The sequence below is a fragment of the Meles meles genome, chromosome 6 (genome assembly GCF_922984935.1).
Source record: "Meles meles chromosome 6, mMelMel3.1 paternal haplotype, whole genome shotgun sequence".
NCBI classification, from domain to species: Eukaryota; Metazoa; Chordata; class Mammalia; order Carnivora; family Mustelidae; genus Meles; species Meles meles.
Genome location: NC_060071.1, coordinates 71,574,358 through 71,594,382, shown reverse-complemented (window position 1 = coordinate 71,594,382; position 20,025 = coordinate 71,574,358). Strand labels below are relative to the sequence as shown.

General features: G+C 40.3%; 1 protein-coding gene across 3 annotated transcripts in view; it reads left to right on the top strand.

The window, feature by feature from the left end:
- Nucleotides 1-20,025, top strand: part of FBN1 (fibrillin 1) — a 229,460-nt gene that overhangs the window by 9,741 nt on the left and 199,694 nt on the right. For all 3 annotated transcript variants that reach the window (XM_046008182.1, XM_046008181.1, XM_046008183.1), the window contains exons 3-4: nucleotides 17,425-17,507; nucleotides 19,870-19,968. In XM_046008182.1, coding sequence (XP_045864138.1) covers nucleotides 17,425-17,507; nucleotides 19,870-19,968 — 182 coding nt within the window. The remainder of the gene's footprint in view (nucleotides 1-17,424; nucleotides 17,508-19,869; nucleotides 19,969-20,025) is intronic.

Sequence of the window (20,025 nt, the reverse complement as noted above, 5' to 3'; positions counted from 1 at the left end):
TTGGAGAATAGCTACCACAGTAAGGGAAGAATAGTTTTTTGAGAAGGATAATCAGATGTTTTAATCCTACCTCGATCTAGTGGGATTGACTGACTTCTGCATTGAAGATACGGCGTTATATTTTGCTACTGTAATTTCAGAATGAAAAATGCGACATGACCAATGTGTCTTCACAATCTGTTAGATTAATGTTAAGGACATTGTTCTTAACTTTTACACAGTTCTGCATTTAAAGGACTCACAAACCCCATGAATAAGATTATAGTCCCTAACAAACTGGCAAATTCTGTTTTTTCAAATATAAGACTTATAAAACACTTAACATCCCCCCCCCATTTTTCCTTTAGTTTCTAAGATAGGGACCAGTTTCATGCATAATCATTTTAATTTATTATTATTTAATAATATATCATTTAATATATTAATAGAAAATTAATAAACAATATAATATATTATTAATGTATTATTTAAATATTTGGTATGTTTTGCCTTCTTTCTGATGGGATTTTGCTTTCAACTTCTATTAATAACCCCATGTTTATATATCAGTTGGTGTAATTTGCCTCCAGAACATTTTGGGGGAATCAGGGATTATAACTGATCATTAAAAAGTAGATATGCAATTGCCAATAGATGGTATTATAGTGAACTGAACTGTTATTTCTGCCATAAGTGGAGTAGCCACATTGTTAATAGGATAAAACTGGATTAGGAATACGGTCAAAGTTGGATTGTGGAGCTAATCCTCTATTATAACAAATCCTACTTTTAGGTTCTTATGACTTTACCACTTTCTCAAGTGGCCTTTTTTGTTGTTGTTGTTGTTGTTGAAATTATCGCTAAGTCTATTTATTCAGCCCTTCAGAGTGGAAGGGAGGGAGGAAAATTCCCTATGTCCACCATTCCCGGCCGGAGATGCATTCCAGACAGCAAGCAGGTTCCGAGTTAGGAGAGCTGCTCCATTAGACAAGTGATTTGGTTCAGTGTTTTGAAGGGTTGTGAATTCCTAGACCATCAGTCATACTTACATTCATATATAAGTATCCAAACACATCTAAGTCCAAATATAGAACAACCATTTTATGATGTTGGTGTTGGGAGACAGGATTTATGGGGACCCTATGGGCACATTATGTCTACTGTTAAGTTCGTGGTTTTGAACTGAAGCATAGGAATATCTCCATCAATCACAGGAATGTATTCCAGGGCCAGGGTTTGGTTTTGTTTTGTTTTTCTGTTTCTTCTCCTTTTCCTCCTTCCTCTTCCTCTTTTTCTTCTTTCTCATCACCATTTTCTCCCCCTCCTTCGTCTTTTTCATCATTATCATCATCTCATTTTCCTTTTCTTCTTTTTGTAAGCAAATTCAGAGCTGAGCTATAAATAAAATAGGGGTAACAGGAATACCAAGTAAGAGTTAAGACATTGAGAAAAATTAATTCTAAGTAAAAGAGTAGATTTTTACTTGGCAGTCTCAGGATGTTGGAAACGAAGAGTGGAGGTAAGGATTTTGTTAGGAGAGGATAGTAGAAAAAGGAAGTAGGAGGAGAGAATTAGGAGAAAGTTCCAGGGTGGAGAATCTTATCAGCCAGGGATGTTGGCTAGACAGAACAGGTGCAGGGTTCTGACAGATACAAATGTCTATCCCCTCAGTCCAGGTGACCCGTGGCCTTGACTAGCCTCTTAAGGGGACTGAAGTCTTTTGGAGGAGTCAGGGCATGAAAGAAAGACACTTGGATATCAGAGAAGATTCCTACCAAACATTTAGAGGGATACACTGGAAAAAGGAGGTGAATCCATCATGTGTGATGAACCTGCCTATATGGTGCCATATAAAGTTTGGTGCATCCCCCTCTTCCCATGGTCCACCATTTCTCCTACCCACTGGTACTAATTTATAACATTGTGTAATCAGACCCTAATAGGTTGGTGCCTTTGATGAATGACTTAAAGGCTCCTCTTACTTGAAAAAATTTTTTGGCATATATAATCATGACTCAGATCTTCCTTTATAGTCAGATGGTCTGTCTTTACAAAAGTATTATAAATTAGCATTATAGTGGGAAAGACTTCAGAAACGTACAGATGCTAAAACCAAGGTCCAGAGAAAGTTCATTAAAAAGTGCTCAAGTTACCTATTTTCTTCCACTGTGTAGAAGGTGAGCCACACACAGTGACAAAAGACAGTTTAAGTAGGATTGTTTTGTTGGGCACAAGATTACACCTCCTCTTTGCCTTTGTTTCTTAGAAAGGGTGACTGGTATCTCTGAGTCCTCACTTGTGCTTCAAATAAGCAAACCTCCTGTACCATGTGGGTGTGGACATTTGTCTTGTCCTTGTTTATTTGGCCTTATGTGGTGCCATCGTTCGCTCAGTGGTCAACCCCGATGGGAAGCTGGGCACTAGCTCTTCAGTGCTGCCTGGATGTCGGTGGAAGCTTCCATGTTAGGTGTGGTTGAATAGGATGGGGCTTTCCAAGGGAGGGAGTTGCCAGTTAGAGTAGCAGGGAGGGGGTGGGAGAATGAGAAGGGGGAATCTTCTCTGGGAGTCTGAGGAGTAACACCAACCACCGCCATTATCGTTGCTGCACTCACACTTGTAATCTTGTAGTTGGCAATTAAGAGTGTCATATGTCCAGGGATGGGCCATGGCAATTCCACATGTGGAAGCTCAGACTCTTGTAATTTCCTGACTCAGTTATCCAGACTACTAATTTACACATTTAGATTCCATGTAGGGCGCCTGGGTGGCTCAGTGGTTTAAGCCGCTGCCTTCGGCTCAGGTCATGATCTCAGGGTCCTGGGATCGAGTCCCGCATCAGGCTCTCTGCTCGGCAGGGAGCCTGCTTCCCTCTCACTCTCTTCTGCCTGCCTCTCTGCCTACTTGTGATCTCTCTCTGTCAAATAAATAAATAAAATCTTTAAAAAAAAATAAAAAAAAAAAAGAAAAGATTCCATGTAAGCAGCATGTCAATGAAGAAAAAAATCTTAAATTTTTGTCTTCTTCTGTATCATCTACCTCAATAATTTTGCAGAACATCTGCCTAATCCAAATGACAACTATTTGTTGAGCATTGTGTTTTAATTGGACCTGATGTTTAACACCCGGAATGAACACCCCACCTCAAGTCTGTTGATATGATTATATTCTTTCCAATGGTTCTAGGCAGAACTACATGTGGAGTATCTTTCTCTCCTTTTATGGATGGGATGAATGTCCAAGGAGGTGTGGACACGTGCTTTAGAAGGAGGGACTTGATACACAGCATTCAAGCTGACAAATAGTTTTTAATCTTTCATGGGCTGCTGCTGCTTCACCCCCTAGAGGTTAGGCCACTGACCTCAAGTTTGCAAATTTTATATCCCATTACCACCCTGTGAGCTCTGTACTCCCCAGGGCCACATAGCTGATGTTTTAGCTGGAATCTGAGAAAGTGTCTGAACGTTTCCTGAAGAGTTGGCTAGGAGTGATTTGGCAGTTCAGCCATAAAAACCCAGAGCGAGTGGCTGGGGTATACGTTATAATGACCTCACATGGTTTCCTATTTGAGCCTGGCTGTGGGTAGCTGGGTACAGTGGTATTGCTTGTGAGACTATATTTTAAAGGACAGAGGAGTCATTTTCAATAAACACTAATAACCATTGGCCATGTTTTTAGGGAGGCGTGGAAGTGTGGACATGGACATGCCTGGAGGCAAATCCTGGCTCCCCCACCTACTAGGAAGGAACCTCAGACAAGTGGTTTGACTTGTTTGACTGTCAGTTTCTCCACTTGTAAAATGAGATTATAATACTCACCTTTCTGGGTGGGTCTAAGATTCAAGGCGATAATGCATTTCAAGTTCCTAGTATAGTGCCTGATAGTTTAGCTATGGTGATGAGGATGATTCGAATTCTGTTAGGGATAAAGGTAAAGAGGGGGTGGGGTCATACAAAGAGGCTGGATATTTGTGGCCAAAGCCAAAAGTTAGATAACCATTAGTATCTGGAGACCGAGGTCTCAACTTCCTCATTGATTATTTTCAGAAACAGAGGGAACAAACTTGAACTGCAAACATTTAAAAATGATCATTTTCATGGAAACTCCCTTTGTGGAGATCTGGTTATACCTAAAGACAGTGTGCTGATAAGGCTTTTAATTTTTAAATTTCCTCTTCCAATTTAAATTGTGTTATCTTTACTGGGAAATAAACTTACTGAGTGCAATTCCTTATCCACACACCCCTATCAACTCCTCCAGAGAAGTTTGTATTTTTTTACTGGTAGCTCTGGGAACAGGACTTTTCTCCTTCCTGCTGATCCCTTCTTTTGGTGCCACTCCTGTCACTGCGTCCATCACTGTGCCCAAAGAAATGGGGCACTTGGGTGGCCAGGCCTGAGTCATGTGGAATGGGTTTTAAGAAGTAGAGGGGTGTTAGAAGGTTGAATACAATGTCTGCACCCAAACTGTGGAAAGGTCCCTTTCCATAGACCCAGAACTCCTTCAACTCACTCTTTATTACTGTTCCCTCTGGGCGCTTTGTGGGCAGGCCATCTTACGTGATTTGGGGCTAGGCTGACTCAGATTGGCCACCTCTGAGAAGAGCCATGGCCTTTGCTCTCCAATTGAGCATTCCCTTCCTTTGGCTTCATGCCCTGCAGCAACGTAATGCTCATTCAGTACAAAGGATTCTTACTTATCGTTGTTTTTCTTCTGTGCCCAATTTCTCTTGAGAAACTGAAAATCTTATTTTTTCATTTTTATTGAATGATTCCTATTTCGATTCTAATGAAAGTTGACTCTTAAGAGATATTCAGCTATTGAGCATCTGGGAAAGTGGAACAAAAACATGCATTATCTTAATTTAGGCAGTGCTTAGGTAGAGTTCCTATACCCTGCACTCTACCTACCAACCTCTTGTTAACTGATTGGCAATAAACCTAGGAAGTTGTGGTTGCTTCATGTTCATTCACAGGCTGTAAAAATAAGACTACCTTAAATAAGGAATGGTTTAAATGGGTAGTAGTTATTTTTCTGTTTGTCATTACAAATGTTCCAATTACCTACTATCTCTCATCTCTCTGGGGTAAGTCACTGTCACCAATACAACCAAAGTTTACAAAAAACCCAAAAATATAAAAACAAATGAACAACCAGGTAGTTTCTCTGCTCTGTTATCTTCTCAGAAAAGAAAGAAACCCCAAATAACGAAATAAATTTTTTCTTTTTAAACTTTTGAAAACCTTTTAGTAATTTTACAAGAACATACGAGCCATTTTTTCCTTCTTTTTTTTTTTGTCAGCAGTTCTGACTTTGTGTAGACATTTTTGAATATCTGACAATTCTAGACGACAGACTCAAAATACAGTTATTTTTGAGGTTTTTTTTTTAAAAGATTATTTATTTGAGAGAGAACACAAGAAGAGGGGAGGGGCAGAGGGAGAGGGAGAAGCAGACTCCCCTCCCAGACCCCAGGACCCTGAGATCATGACCTGAGCTGAAGGCAGACGCTTAACCAACTGAGCCACCCAGGCGTCCCTAGGCAAAAGTCTAATTTGACCTTGGACTGACTCTTTGCTTGTTTGCATTTGGGTCCCCTCCTTAAAAATAGGTCATTTAACACACATCCTCACATTTTGAGGAGTCAGAAAACATACCAGGATTCTTTGCTAAATGATTTTCTCCTTTTGTTTCATATTTCCCATGAGTATAAGAATTCTTCCATTTGTGAACAGAAAAGCCAACATTCAAGCCCTTTGATGGATCAGATACAAATTATTCCCTTTTCCCTCAGTCTCGTCTTTTGTTAACTGATGGGTTTATGTTAGTCATAAGGAAAGACAAGATATGCTTATGAAAACGAATCATGCATGTCAAAAAGCAGCTGTAATGCCCAAGGAATCCCATTCCCTGGGCTAACATGCTAAGTTATTAGCACAAGTGTGGTTAAGTCTTTTGTTCTTGGATTCCTTGTCTAATGAACATTAACTTTCTTTAGAGCTGCAGAGAAACGTTTCAGTTAGTTCTTGCTCCTTGTTTTAGATGATAAACATCTTGGGATTGGACTGTTATTATTTCCAAATGGGGATCCCCATCCCACTTAAGAATGTTGAGTTGCATAACAGATAAAAGTGGCTCTTCACGTCAATGAAAAAATAAATCGATGTGTGTTGTCATGGCGACATTATAGGAGAGGGTGGTTATCAGAATGAACTAGACTGCCTGCTGCTGCAAAGTCGTTGTTTTAACTTTTTAATACGGGGAATTTCAAATGTAGACAAAACTAGGGAGAATAATGATGTGAAGCTCCAGGTTTAACCCTTACCAGTTAATGGTTAGTCTTATTTTATCCACTTCCTTCCCCCACCACAGATTATTTTGAAGTAAACCATGAAAAACTATTAAATTTGTTGTGAACATCTCAATACGTACCTCTAAAAGATAAGGACTCATCATTTCCTTTCTTAGAGGTTGAAGTTTTGTCCTGGGATTGAGATCCCACTGCTTATAGCTTGCAACACGAATACTGTCACACCTTCCCCAGAGCTTAAAAAGTTTGGAGAGGACAGTGCTGGCATCACTCAGGCTGAAAGGGAAATCTTTTGGGTTGGATTTCAGGGAAGAGATGTGCTGGCTGTTGAAATGTGCTACCTTCTCCATGTAATGGACAACATGTCGACAGCCTCTGAATTGTCGTAGAGACCTGAAACTGGAGGGTTTTTTAGAACCTCATCTGGGTCACCCTGGTCTTTGTGCCACTCATTGTCTTCCTAAGCCAGAACAGAATGCCTACATGGTCTTAAGGTTTTCCTTGAACTGACTTTTAAAAAGACAAGTCACACCCATATTCAATTACGTATGTAAAATGTATTCCAGTGGCAGCTTTGAGTAGGTTTTGAATTGTCCACATTTTGAATCTCTACATGGCTTTTCAACCCCCCACCCCCAAAACACTGAACATATTAACAGCTGACTCATATTTTCACTAGAGGGAATGGGATAGGATACTCACCACACAAAAGTCTATAGGAGTGAGTGTTTCTGAAATGTGCTCCTTTTACCATTGCTTCTTTTTCCAATATGCTTTGGAAGATCTGTCTTAAAATGTTTGTTTCTGTAGACCCAAGAAAAGAAAACCAAAATACAAAAAATTAAGCATAAACTAGTTTATATAAATGAACACATTCTTGCTGGTGTATTTATGGAAACGTCCTTCTAATCTAAAAATCTCTAGTACTGACCTTGGAATGTTTTATTAATAAATTCTTTTTTGTTTTTAATTAGTGATTTATGACATGTTTCCATTGTGTGACCTTTGAGCAATTACTTCACTTCTCTGAATTTCAGTTTCCTCATCTGACAATGAGCATAGCAATATATTTTCTTGATAGGACTTGGAAGAAGAGTCACATGATCACTTTGTAAATTATAAAGCTCTCTGAAAATTGCTAATTATTAGTCTATAGTGTATCTTCATATGGACTAGATAAATTCCCAATTTCATAAAATTTCCTCAAATTTAACCTATTCTTGTTAAAAATTTTCCAGAGATCTAAATGCTTAGACATAAATGCTTACAACTTTGCCTCAATTGCCAAGTTAAAAAAAGTTGTCAAATTCTTTGTCCCTAATATTGTGAATTGTTAATTTCAATGAGATAATTTCAATGACTGCATCCTTTTAGCTGACCTCTTCTGACTTTTTAGAAACTTAAATTCTATCAATGATTTATTTTCTATTTCTTTGTTCCTCAGCAACAGTGTTGCTTCTGTTCTAATGAGAAAGTTTGGTAGATAAATGTTTTAAAAGACCCATTGCCTGTTGACTCCTATGAAATAAAGTTTGAGGCACAAGGTTTCTCAAACCTTAACACCTGTAAAATGTTTCTAAGTGATTCATCTGAAGCATGGAAGTATTTCACTCCCAGACCCCACGAAATCTCTTTATGGGTCTCTTACATATTTGACTTTTCATTTTCAGTTTTTCAAATTAAAAAAAAAGGCAGATGAAATGATATTGATTTCTTAGTAGTAATTATCCTCTTCATTATTTTGTTATTTAATTTCTTATGAACGTTTACCTTTGCAACAAATTAAATGCTCACTACTCTGACAGAATTCTCTCTCACTTTTGTCTTCGTCAGAGGTGTCTATAAAAGCCAAGCCTTCATTTACCATTTAAGATTCAGGTCTTGTGCTAGGAGCTGGGTTGTAAAGATAAATCTGAATTTTCTGTCTTTTTTAAAAAAAGATTTTATTTATTTATTTGACAGAGACCACAAGTAGGCAGAGAGGAAGACATAGAGACAGGGGGAAGCAGGCTCCCTGCTGAGCAGAGAGTCCGATGAGGGTCTCAATCCCAGGACCCTGGGATCATAACCTGAGCCGAAGGCAGAGGCTTTAACCCACTGAGCCACCCAGGCGCCCCTGAATTTTCTATCTTTAGGGAACTCATATTGCAAAAAAGAGGGTAATTATTGGATTCCAGGGGATCTGAACTGCTTGAGTAACTGGAGTATGAGATTGAGGCCACCAAATAGACTTCAAAACTGACCAGCTTCTTTGCTTCATCTGGAAGCCAGTCTTCCTGGAAATGGTTCACCGAACTCTTGGTCTGTGAACAGTCCAGGACCCTGATCTCATATTACAGCTGCTGGCGCAGTGGAACCTTCTGGTCTCTAAGGAAATCAGGTGTATTAAGGATTAGAATATCCAGTTACTCCCCAGCTGTTGTTGTTGTTATTTGAGTATAGTTGACACACATGTTACACTAGTTTCAGATGTATACACAGTTTTTTAAATCCCTGATTTATTGACCTACTGGATCTGCTCTGTTGACCCTGACAGGGATGGGGGATGGCCCTGGGCCTGGGGCTGGGCAAGCTCTGATCCCAGTTGCCCTCTCAGGACTGTGGAGTGGCCTGAGTTTAAGGTGTTCGGTTCTCACAGCTCACTGGCCAGCTTGCTTGTAGCTGCAGGGACCATGAGTTTGAGTAGCCAAGTTTCCTTCTGGTTGCCTGCCGTGGAATGTGTTTTCCCATAGAAACAACATTTTAAGTTGTGGTCAGGTTCCCAGACCAGTCTACAATAGCCTATTTAGCTGATAGAGACTGCTGTTTGCCTAGCCTAGGGACAAAACCACCACCTATTAACACTGTTTCTTTTGGAAAAGCTATTCCAGGTTTTAAATACCAATAGAGAAATGACATGTTGGAGCTCTACCTGTTTGTCCAATTGGGAGCTCCAGTCCTCAGAACTAGAGTACAGTGTCTCTATGCCCTACCTGTTCCTGAAAGACCCCATTATTTCCCCTAAGCCTGACCCCATTGGTTGGTTTTTCTGTCTTTCATGGGGCTGCCAGGACATTCAGAAGATATTATTATCTCCCTGGACAGAGTTCTTGGTTTGAGAATTTCTGGGAAGTAGTGAGAATCATGGTTTTTTTCTGCTGGTGGTAAAGATGAGGGAAGGGAACAGTTGGAACTGAAGGGAACAGTGAATTCCCCAGACACCATTCTGCCTTTCACCATGGTGGGTTCTGGATCACCTCTTTAGTTTACTTGTTTGTGTTTCAGTCATTTCTACGATTTCATCTACCCTTTGGTGAAGTACAACATGGGTTTGGCTTGAGTAATGGAGCAACAGCCCAAAGAAAATGTCGCCATAATCCCTGAACTCATAGGTAAAGTCAAGGTGTTGTTGAGTTCTGGGAAGCAGTTTTCTAGAAGCACCATGTGTTTTCATGGTGTCATTGGTCAAACCTTCTCAGATGTGGGCAAGATGTGAATTTGAAACAGGCTCAGTATTTGGTTTTGAGGCAATCCCTCCTTATCATTATGGAGTCAAATAGTAAAGTTCCCACCTCAGAAACAAATCCATCTCTCCCCATGTGTAGGTGGGAGCACACCTTTTATACAACCATCCAGGGGTTCGGTGATGCCAGCCGGGCAGACACAGTTCTCCCTCCCTTAGAGAGCAGTCGGTTCAGTGCAGACTATGGCCACAAGTTCGTCCAGTCATTGCCTTTAGAAGCTTGGGAGCCACTTGGATGGTTTAGTGGTCAGTGCAGACTTCTGTGTTCTAGGGTTGTTTAATCCAGAGTTCCAGAAGCAGAAAGTACTCAGTGCCTCAGCAGAATTAGGACCTGCTGTACAGAGCAGTGCTTCTGGTCTTTGGGTTCAATGTCTGGTTTCTTTTTATAGTGTACCCTGTAGCTTTAAACTCTTCCTTTTCTTCCCCTTGTCCTTCCTCTTCTTCCTCCTCCTTTCTTTTCTCCTCCTCCTCCTCCTTCTAAGAAAACCACACACTCATGTACATACACTGTTCCAGTCACCTAGAAAAGATTCCAACAGGATTTAAATTGGCTGCCAGTCTAAAATGACCTCCCAGATTTGGGGCAACTGTCTTTGCACCTTTCTCTTCCTTCAGTTGTTGTAGGTGGTGCATGTTCGTATGTGTGTGTGTGTCCCTGATATGGTGACCTAAATTCTGGGTCTTTTAAGTTCTTGGACTGTTGCTTTTGATCAACACAAAATCCCCACAAAAGCGCAGTGTAGGGAGCATAGCACATGAAACTGTTGATGCAACCACCTCTCCATTGTGCCTGTGCTATGAGTTACCCCACTCAGCAGAGAGGAAAGTGATCCTTTCCAGCAGAGAGGAAAGTACATCTCCAGGGAGATCGTTCAATGCTGCCCTGTGAACTTCATGACGCTTGTCTTTAGGAATTGGCCACTTATGGCTGCTGCCATATCTGGCCTTGATCAGTTGCCACAACGTGTCATGGTGAAACGTGTACCAATTTGTGGCTGAAAACCTTTGTTTAGTTGCTTTGAGATTTTGGTTTTCTTTTGCCAAAGAGATGAACAGAATCAGTTATGCATACATGGGTTTTGTCTACATTGAGTATTGAAGGAAATATAGTGATCCCTGAATTATAAATATTAATAACTTCACTGATCACAATAAATGAACAATCAGCACATCAGCAAAATAACCAAGGTATGAAACCATTATACATGACTGTTTAGCCTTTCAAATAGGTAGGAAATATATTTCTTTTAAACAGATTAATTTGTAAGAAATAGTTTTATTAGACAGTTTCCATATTAGTGGCATTTACAGGTGGCCTATTTAGGACATCAAAAACATAGTATTAATCTTAATTGTGTTTTGTACTTACTAAGGCATTCAGTCAATGTTGTCTTGTATGCTTCTAAATAAACTCCAGGATATTCTAGGCATGACAGACATCGTTTCTCTGCCCGGAGAACTACTAGTTTTGGAACAGAGTGGGTAGGGCCGGGTTTCAGGGGTGAGAATCTAGATGTATAATTATTTAAAAAACATAACTGAAGTATAGCATATGTAGGTTTTTGGGAGATATGTCTGGAATTGTGTTAGTGGGTTGAAAGGTGGTTGGAATTAGTTGAGGAGGAGGGTTATCACTAGAGGGGGAAATGAAATTATACATTAAAAAGGGAACATGGAAGAAGCCTCTGGATTTAGCATGTATATCCTGGAGGAGAGGTGAATGCGTGAGTGAGGGCTGAGACGTTGAGGGGAGGGAGTGGGACAGGAGGGTGGAAGTTGAAGGTGTAGGTGAAGATGAGGGTAGGCTGGTTAGGCCTGCCTGGCAGAGATCTGAAGCTGATGGTGAGATGTTTTACATCTTAGGAAGGGTGAGGGTCTATGTTTGGAAGTTAGGAGCACAGAACTAAGCATGGTAAACATGAAAAAGATACTTAGCTATACTGTTCTAATGAAATAGAGAGGAAGGAGGAAGACGGAAAAAAGAACGTGATATCAGAGTAGCAGCGGAACACCAAGATTGAAACAAGAGGTTTGCCTGAGGGTTGCTGGAAGGAGGTGGGTGGGGAATGGGCTAACTAGGTGATGGGCACTGAGTGTTCAGTGACGAGTCTCTGAATTCTACACCTGAAACCAATTTTACTATATATGTTAACCAGAATTTAAATAAAAACTTGAAATAAAATAATGAACAAGGGATTTGGTAATGGAATTAGAGAATTTAAGAGGAATTTCACCAGTGGGATGGAATGAAACTAATGACTCCTCTTAGCAAGTGGGAAACAGCAACTCATAGCTCAGAGAGGTTTCTGCGGAGCCTGCCCTGGGTGATGGGGGAAAGTACCGCTGCTCTGGACTCCCAGCTCTCCAGGCTGACCTTGATGACCGTGTTTTTCCTGCTGTATGGACACTCTTTGTATATTTGCCTGTCTTCTTCCAAGAGCAAAGACTGTGTCTCAATCACTATTAAGACCCGGAAGAGGATATTTATAAGTGCATGGTTGCAGTATTATTATTTTACTTTTTAAGAAACTTTTCACTATAGAACAGTTTTAGGATTACAAAAAATCAGGAGGATAACTCTTCATGAAGTAGGCTGGAGAGGCTGGCTGGCTTATGCTTTCAAGGGTCCCAGCCAGTTGACCCAGACAATCCAGAAGGGAGTCCCTGGGTCTGCAGAGCCCCCATGGACGCTTACGGAGGCCGTGGAAGCTGTTTTCATTACCAGGGTTTGAAGTTTCATTACTTGAGATGTTGTGACTGGCAGATGGGCTGGAATAGTCACATGTGGTATTCAAATCACTGCTAGTAGATGTGACATCTGCCTTTAGCAAAAAGGGGCAGAATAAAGGCACCCAAGTAAGGGGGGAGCTCTTGCAAGTTTATTGGAGTAATAGTAGATCCCCTCATCCGATAGTACTCATTTTTTAAAATTTTGTTTTTCTTTTATTTCTTTTTTTTTCTTTTTACCGTTAAAAAAATATCTGTCAAAAAGCTATTAGTCATGATGTATGGTTCACAATATATGTGGCTCATATTGTGTATTACAGTTTTTTCATGATCATTCACACTTTTTCTTTCTTTTTTTTTTTTTTTTAGATTTTTTACTTATTTATTTGACAGACAGAGATCACAAGTAGGCAAAGAGGTGCAGCATTGGTGGTTCAGTGGTAGAATTCTCGCCTCCCACAAGTAGGCAGAGAGGCAGGCAGAGAGATAGAGAGGGAAGCAGGCTCCCTGCTGAGCAGAGAGTCCGATGATCCTGGGTTCATGACCTGAGCTGAAGGCAGAGGCTTTAACCCACTGAGCCACCCAGGAGCCCCTGATCATTTTTTGACAGTGAAAATTATCATTTTTAAAAACTGGAACAGTGGAATATTAGGATGTTACCTTCAGGCAGGTTACATGGATAGTTGAGCACCCTTTATTTTGTGGGAGCATAGGCCTTTCGAAACCCCTCCACAGTTACACTTAAGAGGACTAAGTCATCATTCTTCCCCTGAGAGCTCGAAAAAGTAGGCCATTGTCACATGGAGTAGGGTCAGCCTCATTAACCTTTACCTAATGCTTAGTATTTTTCTTACCCAAGGATTTAATCACATCACATGCATATGAAATAAGAGTCCCTTGAACTTGTTTTTATTACCCCAGTCTTGTCTGAAAGGGAATTTGAACTTGGGATAGGAAGCAGAAAGGCTATCTTGCCTGTAAGAGAGGCCAGACTTGCAGAAGTGGATTCTGGCTAAGGAATGTGGACACACTGCAGACATCTTGCACAGAGGCCAATTCCTGCAGTGATGTGGTCAGACATGGCAAAGCACAGCTGTTTGCTCCATGGAGAGGGGCTCTTGCTTAGCCCACAGGATCTCTGAGTGCTGTCTGAACTGGATCCGAATATTCAGCCTGTTGGGGCTCACCCATTCCCCAGAGAGATTGGAGGTGGGTTGTTGAAGAGCACTGTGTGCAAAGCAATTGGTAAGAGAAGTTCCAGATAAAGACTTAGCAATTAAAACAACATAATATACAATGGTGAAATGACTCTAAATGTATCCCCCTCAGCTATTAGAACACAGGTAAAAACAATTTATGCTTCATTAGTGGTTTATTGATGGAAATTTTGTGGCCTTTGTTACTCATACCCTCATGAATGCTATTGGGTAGAATACTGTCTTGCCCCCAAATGCACCTCTGCCTTAACATAGGGGCTAAGAGTGTACTCTGGCGTCAGGCTTCCTGAGTTCAAATCCCCACTCTTTATTTCCAAACTGTGGGAACTTGCTGGTTTGTTTAAACTTCCTAAGCCATAATTTCCTTAATGTTAAAAACAATGATAATAGAACTTATCGCAAAGGGTTGCTATGAGGATGAAATAATGTATCTTTAGCACTTAGCATAAAGTTCTTTTCTCTTTGAGTTTTACTTGTAATTTACCAAATGCTACTGCCACCTGCACAGAGCTTTAACTTTTTTTTTTTTTAAAGATTTTATTTATTTATTTGACAGACAGGTCACAAGTAGGCAGAGAGGCAGGCAGAGAGAGAGAAGGGAGGAAGTGGGCTCCCTGCTGAGCAAAGAGCCAGACGCGGAACTCATCCCAGGACCCTGGGATCATGACCTGAGCTGAAGGCAGAGGCTTTAACTCACTGAGCCACCCAGGTGCCCCCAGAGCTTTAACTCTTAACTGTTTTGGTGGTGGGTTGGTGGGGATGGCTGATGAAACAACACGGAAAAGAAAGGTGAGAATGCTATGCTTTCATTTACACACAAAAAATAACTTCATTAAAGATTTAACTTCTTTGTTAATGCTTTATGTGCTGAAACCTTAGAATAAAATCTTTTATAATGGAAATAATCCAACGTGTCTACTTTAGACTTTACATAGCTTCGTGCTTTCCAACTTAAATAAGACATTCCTTTATTTCTAGAATTAGAGCTGTTTTTCCTGTGTGTAAGTAGAATAAATGCCACCCAGCTTGTTTGAATGAGTGCTGTTAGTTTGCAGGTCTCAAGACCAGAGTTTGCAGAGGAGAAATCTTACATCTTTCTACTATCTCGCATTAAGCCAAATAACCTAGTAGTATTTAGTGTGTTAAAGAATGAATGGCAATGAGATTAAAGCAGTCATTGTTGGAGGAGTTTGGCTGAAACACTTGAAATGATGTTTTATGTATTATAAAGGATAAAGTTATTAAACTCAAAGTTCAGAGAATACAAACATGCACTGTGCTTGTACCTCTATTTCTAGGTTTACACATTACCCATCGGCCCCTCGCCATGAAAGATGGGGCTGTAGCTCACAGATATCTATACCTTTTCTCTCTCTTTCCTTTCCCACTTTTTTTTTGTAATCATAGCATGAATTTCAGTTATTGGTTATTTTAAAACATTACATAATATACTTAAATCTCTATTTCTTAGATCTTCTACTTTATTTCTCTCCACACACGTCTTTCCCACTTGTTTCCTGATTCACGACAGCTATACCATTACTTTTATAGGTGCAGGTTTAAAACATTTACATTTTGTGTTGCAATCATTGTAAATCATAATGTCTTCCATGTTTTGTATGTAGGTTGATTGTAAACATTGAAAAAACAATGAGGCATGTTTATAGTACTGTGATTTTTTTTTTTTTCAAACACCTTGGAAAATCTTTGGGATATCTTGTTTTGTAAGATGAAATTTGATTCTGGACTCTTTTTTCTTAGCTTTTTCACCATGTTATATGTGTTATTACTCCATCAATATACTCATTCTCATCAGAGAGTATGTCCTGATTTTATTTTGAAGACATAGTTATTCTGACCGCAGGACACCTACAAAGGCTCAGGGGTCCTCTGAAGCTATTCCAGGATTGGTTTGGGGTTGGACTGGGTCCAGTGGAGTTGTAATGAGCTGTTAGTGGGGAGGGTTTGAGGTGGTTGATTCTGGCTTGGATTATCATTTTCAATCTGGAGAACTTCTATGGAGTTTGGAAGGTTCAATTGCTCCCCCAACTCTAGCTCCCTATCCTAACTTCTTGTCTCTGTCCCCTTTCCAAGATTCTGACTTGCCCCTACAAGTTCTGGGTACTCTGAACTAAAGTTTGGGGCACTACTTTGTTGCAGGGTCACAGGATTGAGAACTCCTGGCTTAAAATTTGTGATAAACTCTCTCTTCCTTAATCTTTTACAGTTCCTTTGATTGAGTCACTAATGAAGGTCAGGAGGTCATTCTACATTGCGTTCATGTCCATTATTTCATCTGATAGATGGACACAGGTGATGTGGGGCGGAGGCAGACGTTGCATTATCCCAATGCGTAGAGACATAAACTAAGGCTCAGGGAGCCCCTCGCATCAGGCACATTGTAAGCCTCTATCCAGTCATTTTCTGGGTGGCTTTGGAGATACCTAGGTCGGGTATGGATGTAGGGCCCTTTCCCGAGCTCCTTTAACTTTCTTCCTATTTTTCTCTCTGACCTCGGCATCAGTCAGTGGGAAGTATGCATTTTGTTCTGCAGTGTTCCAGGTCCTCTGGAGCCGTGAAAGGAGCACAGGACAGAGCAAAAACCTTACCTTGGTCCCTGTCCTGCTTCTGCTTGAAGTAATGAGTTCAGAGGAGATGCAGGAAGCTTCTGTGCCATTACGCGTGGTGGGCACTGACAGGGAGAACATGTAAGCATACCCCAACCAGAAGTACATTTTAGTGACACAGTTGTTTTTAAAGGTTTATTCTGATGGGACGGCAGGATTTATACCAGAGAGGCTTGGAATAGCTACTGTGTGTGAAATCGATTGCAAAACATTTGACCTTATTCATCACCCCCTGAACTTAAGGAAGTTTAGGCCTTCGGATGTGGCATAGTGAAATGAATGGTTTCTTTGGGGTCGCCACGTGTTCAATCTTCTGACTTAGTTTCTGCTACAGAACCAGCTTGAGCCTTCCTGACCCAGTGGCTCCCTTAAATTGTTAAATATGGATCATCTGGATTCTGAATGGAGGCTTTGCTCCAAGAAACCTGATGACATAGCTGTAAACAAGAAACCCAAAGTTACTGGACTTTATTTTCCTGTAACTGCCGGTATCAACTACTGTGTTTCCAACTTTGGCTAAAGAAATATTTACATTTTTTGGCTTTTATTTTTTCTGACTAAGGTCAGAGTTTGGATTCCCATAATTCTAGTGAAAGGAAGAATATGGTCACATTTTAGGGGTGAGTAGGGTAATTGAAAAAACATATGTACAGCTTCAATGAGTAGAAATTTAGAACTTTATATGCAGATTTATGATGACCTTTCTTAACTAGATTGGTGGGAATTTTATTGTTTAAATTAGACTCATATAGCCCCATAGATTTTTATATCTATGCCAAATGTAGTGATAGAATGCAGCGAATTTGGTATCTCTGGTTCTTATTTTTCTGATGTACGCATAGATGATGTTAAGGGATATCCTTATTAGTATCATTACATTAAAGAGTCCCAAACTACTAAGCCAGTATTGAGTCCCATGAGTTTTCCTTTTTTTTTGGTCTGCAAAAATTCTTCCCATTCTTGTAACTCAGGGATGGTTTATTTTCCTCTTATTTGGGCGCGTGCGTGTGTATGTATGTATGTTTTAAGTATGGAATTCTTGTGATCGGATTTTTTTTTTTCCAGACCCAATGTCTGTGGCTCGCGTTATAATGCTTACTGTTGTCCTGGATGGAAAACCTTACCTGGTGGAAATCAGTGTATTGTCCGTAAGTAAACAGATGGTCTGTCATTCTTCATGTTCTTTTGTTGTTTTGGTTGCATGGTGATCCTTAGTACTTGTAACTTCTTGTAACTGCATACCATTAATATGTTTATAGTAGAGCCTTCCAGCTCTCAGATTTTCCTACTTCCTCTGAATCCAGATTGGGAAATACACCTTTTTAATATTTCTGACATATAGGGAATGGAGCCACAGGGTTACTTTGCTTAAGGGCACACATGACCTGGATCCACAGACTATATAATCACTTTGATGGGATTTTGGGAAAAAAGATACCATTGCTGCTTTCCTTATTGAATCTCTAACTCTGTTGGCCTCCCAACAAGCCTACTTAAACCTTGTGTATTGAATCTGGGGGTCGAGGTCAAAGACAGACCTAGCTCTTACAGAGGAAAGAGAGTGGATAGAGTATTAGATGCAGATGAGTGGAAAGTTGAGGAAAGAGTTCAGACGGTCCCAGAAATTCCTCCATTGACTCTGTGGCCACAGCAAACCTCCATATTCTCATCATATCCCACAAATGTGGAGTGACAGACCACATGCCAGGAAAGGTGCTATTTAATGGAGGTACGCTGTCAAATTGGTTATGGCTTCTGTCCTTTATGAACTTTTACTGTCATCATACCTATGAAGTAATTTCCAGTTTTCAGAAAGCTCTGTCAGTGTGATGGGAAAATTTTAGAGCTGAAAGGACATTAAGGAATTACTCCACTTTCTCTCTTGGCCTAGAGTAGTCTGTGCAGAGAATAGACTATTTCAATCAGTGTTCTCTTGGTGACCTGAAAAAGTTAATCTCTTTCTCAATTCTTTTTTTTTAATAATTTTTTTAAGATTTTATTAGTTTATTTGACAGACAGAGACCACTAGTAGGCAGAGAGGCAGGCAGAGAGAGGAAGGGAAGCAGGCTTCCTGCTGAGCAGAGAGCCCGATGTGGGACTCAATCCCAGGACCCTATCATCATGACCTGAGTTGAAGGCAGAGGCTTTAACCCACTGAGCCACCCAGGCGCCCCTCTTTCTCAATTCTTGATTTTGACCAAAAGCATCTTCTTCATTTGGCACATCATGCTTTATTTAAGGATCAAAAACTAATCACCAAGAGAGGTATAGAATGGTGTTTAGAGTTTTCTAAATGAACTTAACAAAAGAACTCTCTCCTGATGTTCTATAGCATCTCTGAGAGATGCTGTTTTCTGGTATTTAAATAGATGTTTATAGGATCCTTTGACAGTTTATTTCTTAACGGTTTTCAATTTCTATCCTAAGCTTTTTTTTTTGGTGTTTGAATGCACTTTCTATCTAGTGTGTTATTTTTAGCCTTGCACATCTCATTTGCTGCTTGCATTTGAGAAAGGGATCATGCCTTTGAGTATAAAAAGTAGTGGCCCGCTAATATATATAAATCATTTACCATTTGAACTTGTTCTTCTGGCCACCAGCAAGCATTTGGTACCAGTACAGTAGTCTCTCAATGGCATGAAAGTGTTAATATTTCTCTGAAGGATAAACAGCTTCTTGACTATAGAATCAGTGCTATTGTCATGGATTCCATACTTCTTCTCTCAGGCTGTTGATGTTATTGAGAATGGGACTTATATGTAGGATAAAAGCTGCCCCATAGATTATATGTTCCTGGTGGGCAGGATCTGATGCAGAGAATTAGTCTTAGCAGGGCTCAGGATTTTTATAAAAATTATTAAGCAGCGGGACTCCTGGGTGGCTCAGTTGATTAAGCAACTGTCTTCGGCTCAGGTCATGATCCCAGCGTCCTGGGATCGAGTCTCACATTGGACTCCTTGCTCAGCGGGGAGCCTGCTTCTCCCTCTGACTCTGCCTGCCACTCTGTCTGCCTGTGCTCCCTCTCTCCCTCTCTTTGACAAATAAATAAATGAATAAAATCTTTAAAAGAATTATTAAGCAGTAAGCTTATAATAAAATAGGCTCCCAAGAATCCTGCTACAATTTTTATACCATTAAATGTTAAAATCAATATAAAAATAAAATGCTTGGAGGCTTTTAAGTATGTTTAAGTGCAGGACTTCTGTTTGTGTTGTTTTCTCTAAATAGGATGTCCTGGACTTTTGATAGATCAGGGGCTGCGTGGACTAAGCAGAGAGGTTGAGACCACGGATGGGGTCTGGGGAGTTACTGTATTTTGCCTCCAGACCTTATTTAGCGCAACGTATTTGTTTTGTGAATGCATAAACCTGAGACCGAAGGTCACATAAGTCATAATAGCAAAACTAACAGGGAAGCTGAGAGTCCAGATTTCCTCATTGGAGGGTTGGGTTCCTGTAACGCGCCACGTTCCGAAGCCATGTACTAACACATCTCTGGCTTTATTCACAGCCATTTGCCGGCATTCCTGTGGGGATGGATTTTGTTCTAGGCCAAATATGTGCACTTGCCCATCTGGTCAGATATCTCCTTCCTGTGGCTCCCGATCCAGTGAGTATAACATGTTATTATATATAATATTATTTTATGTGGTTATGCCCTATTTTC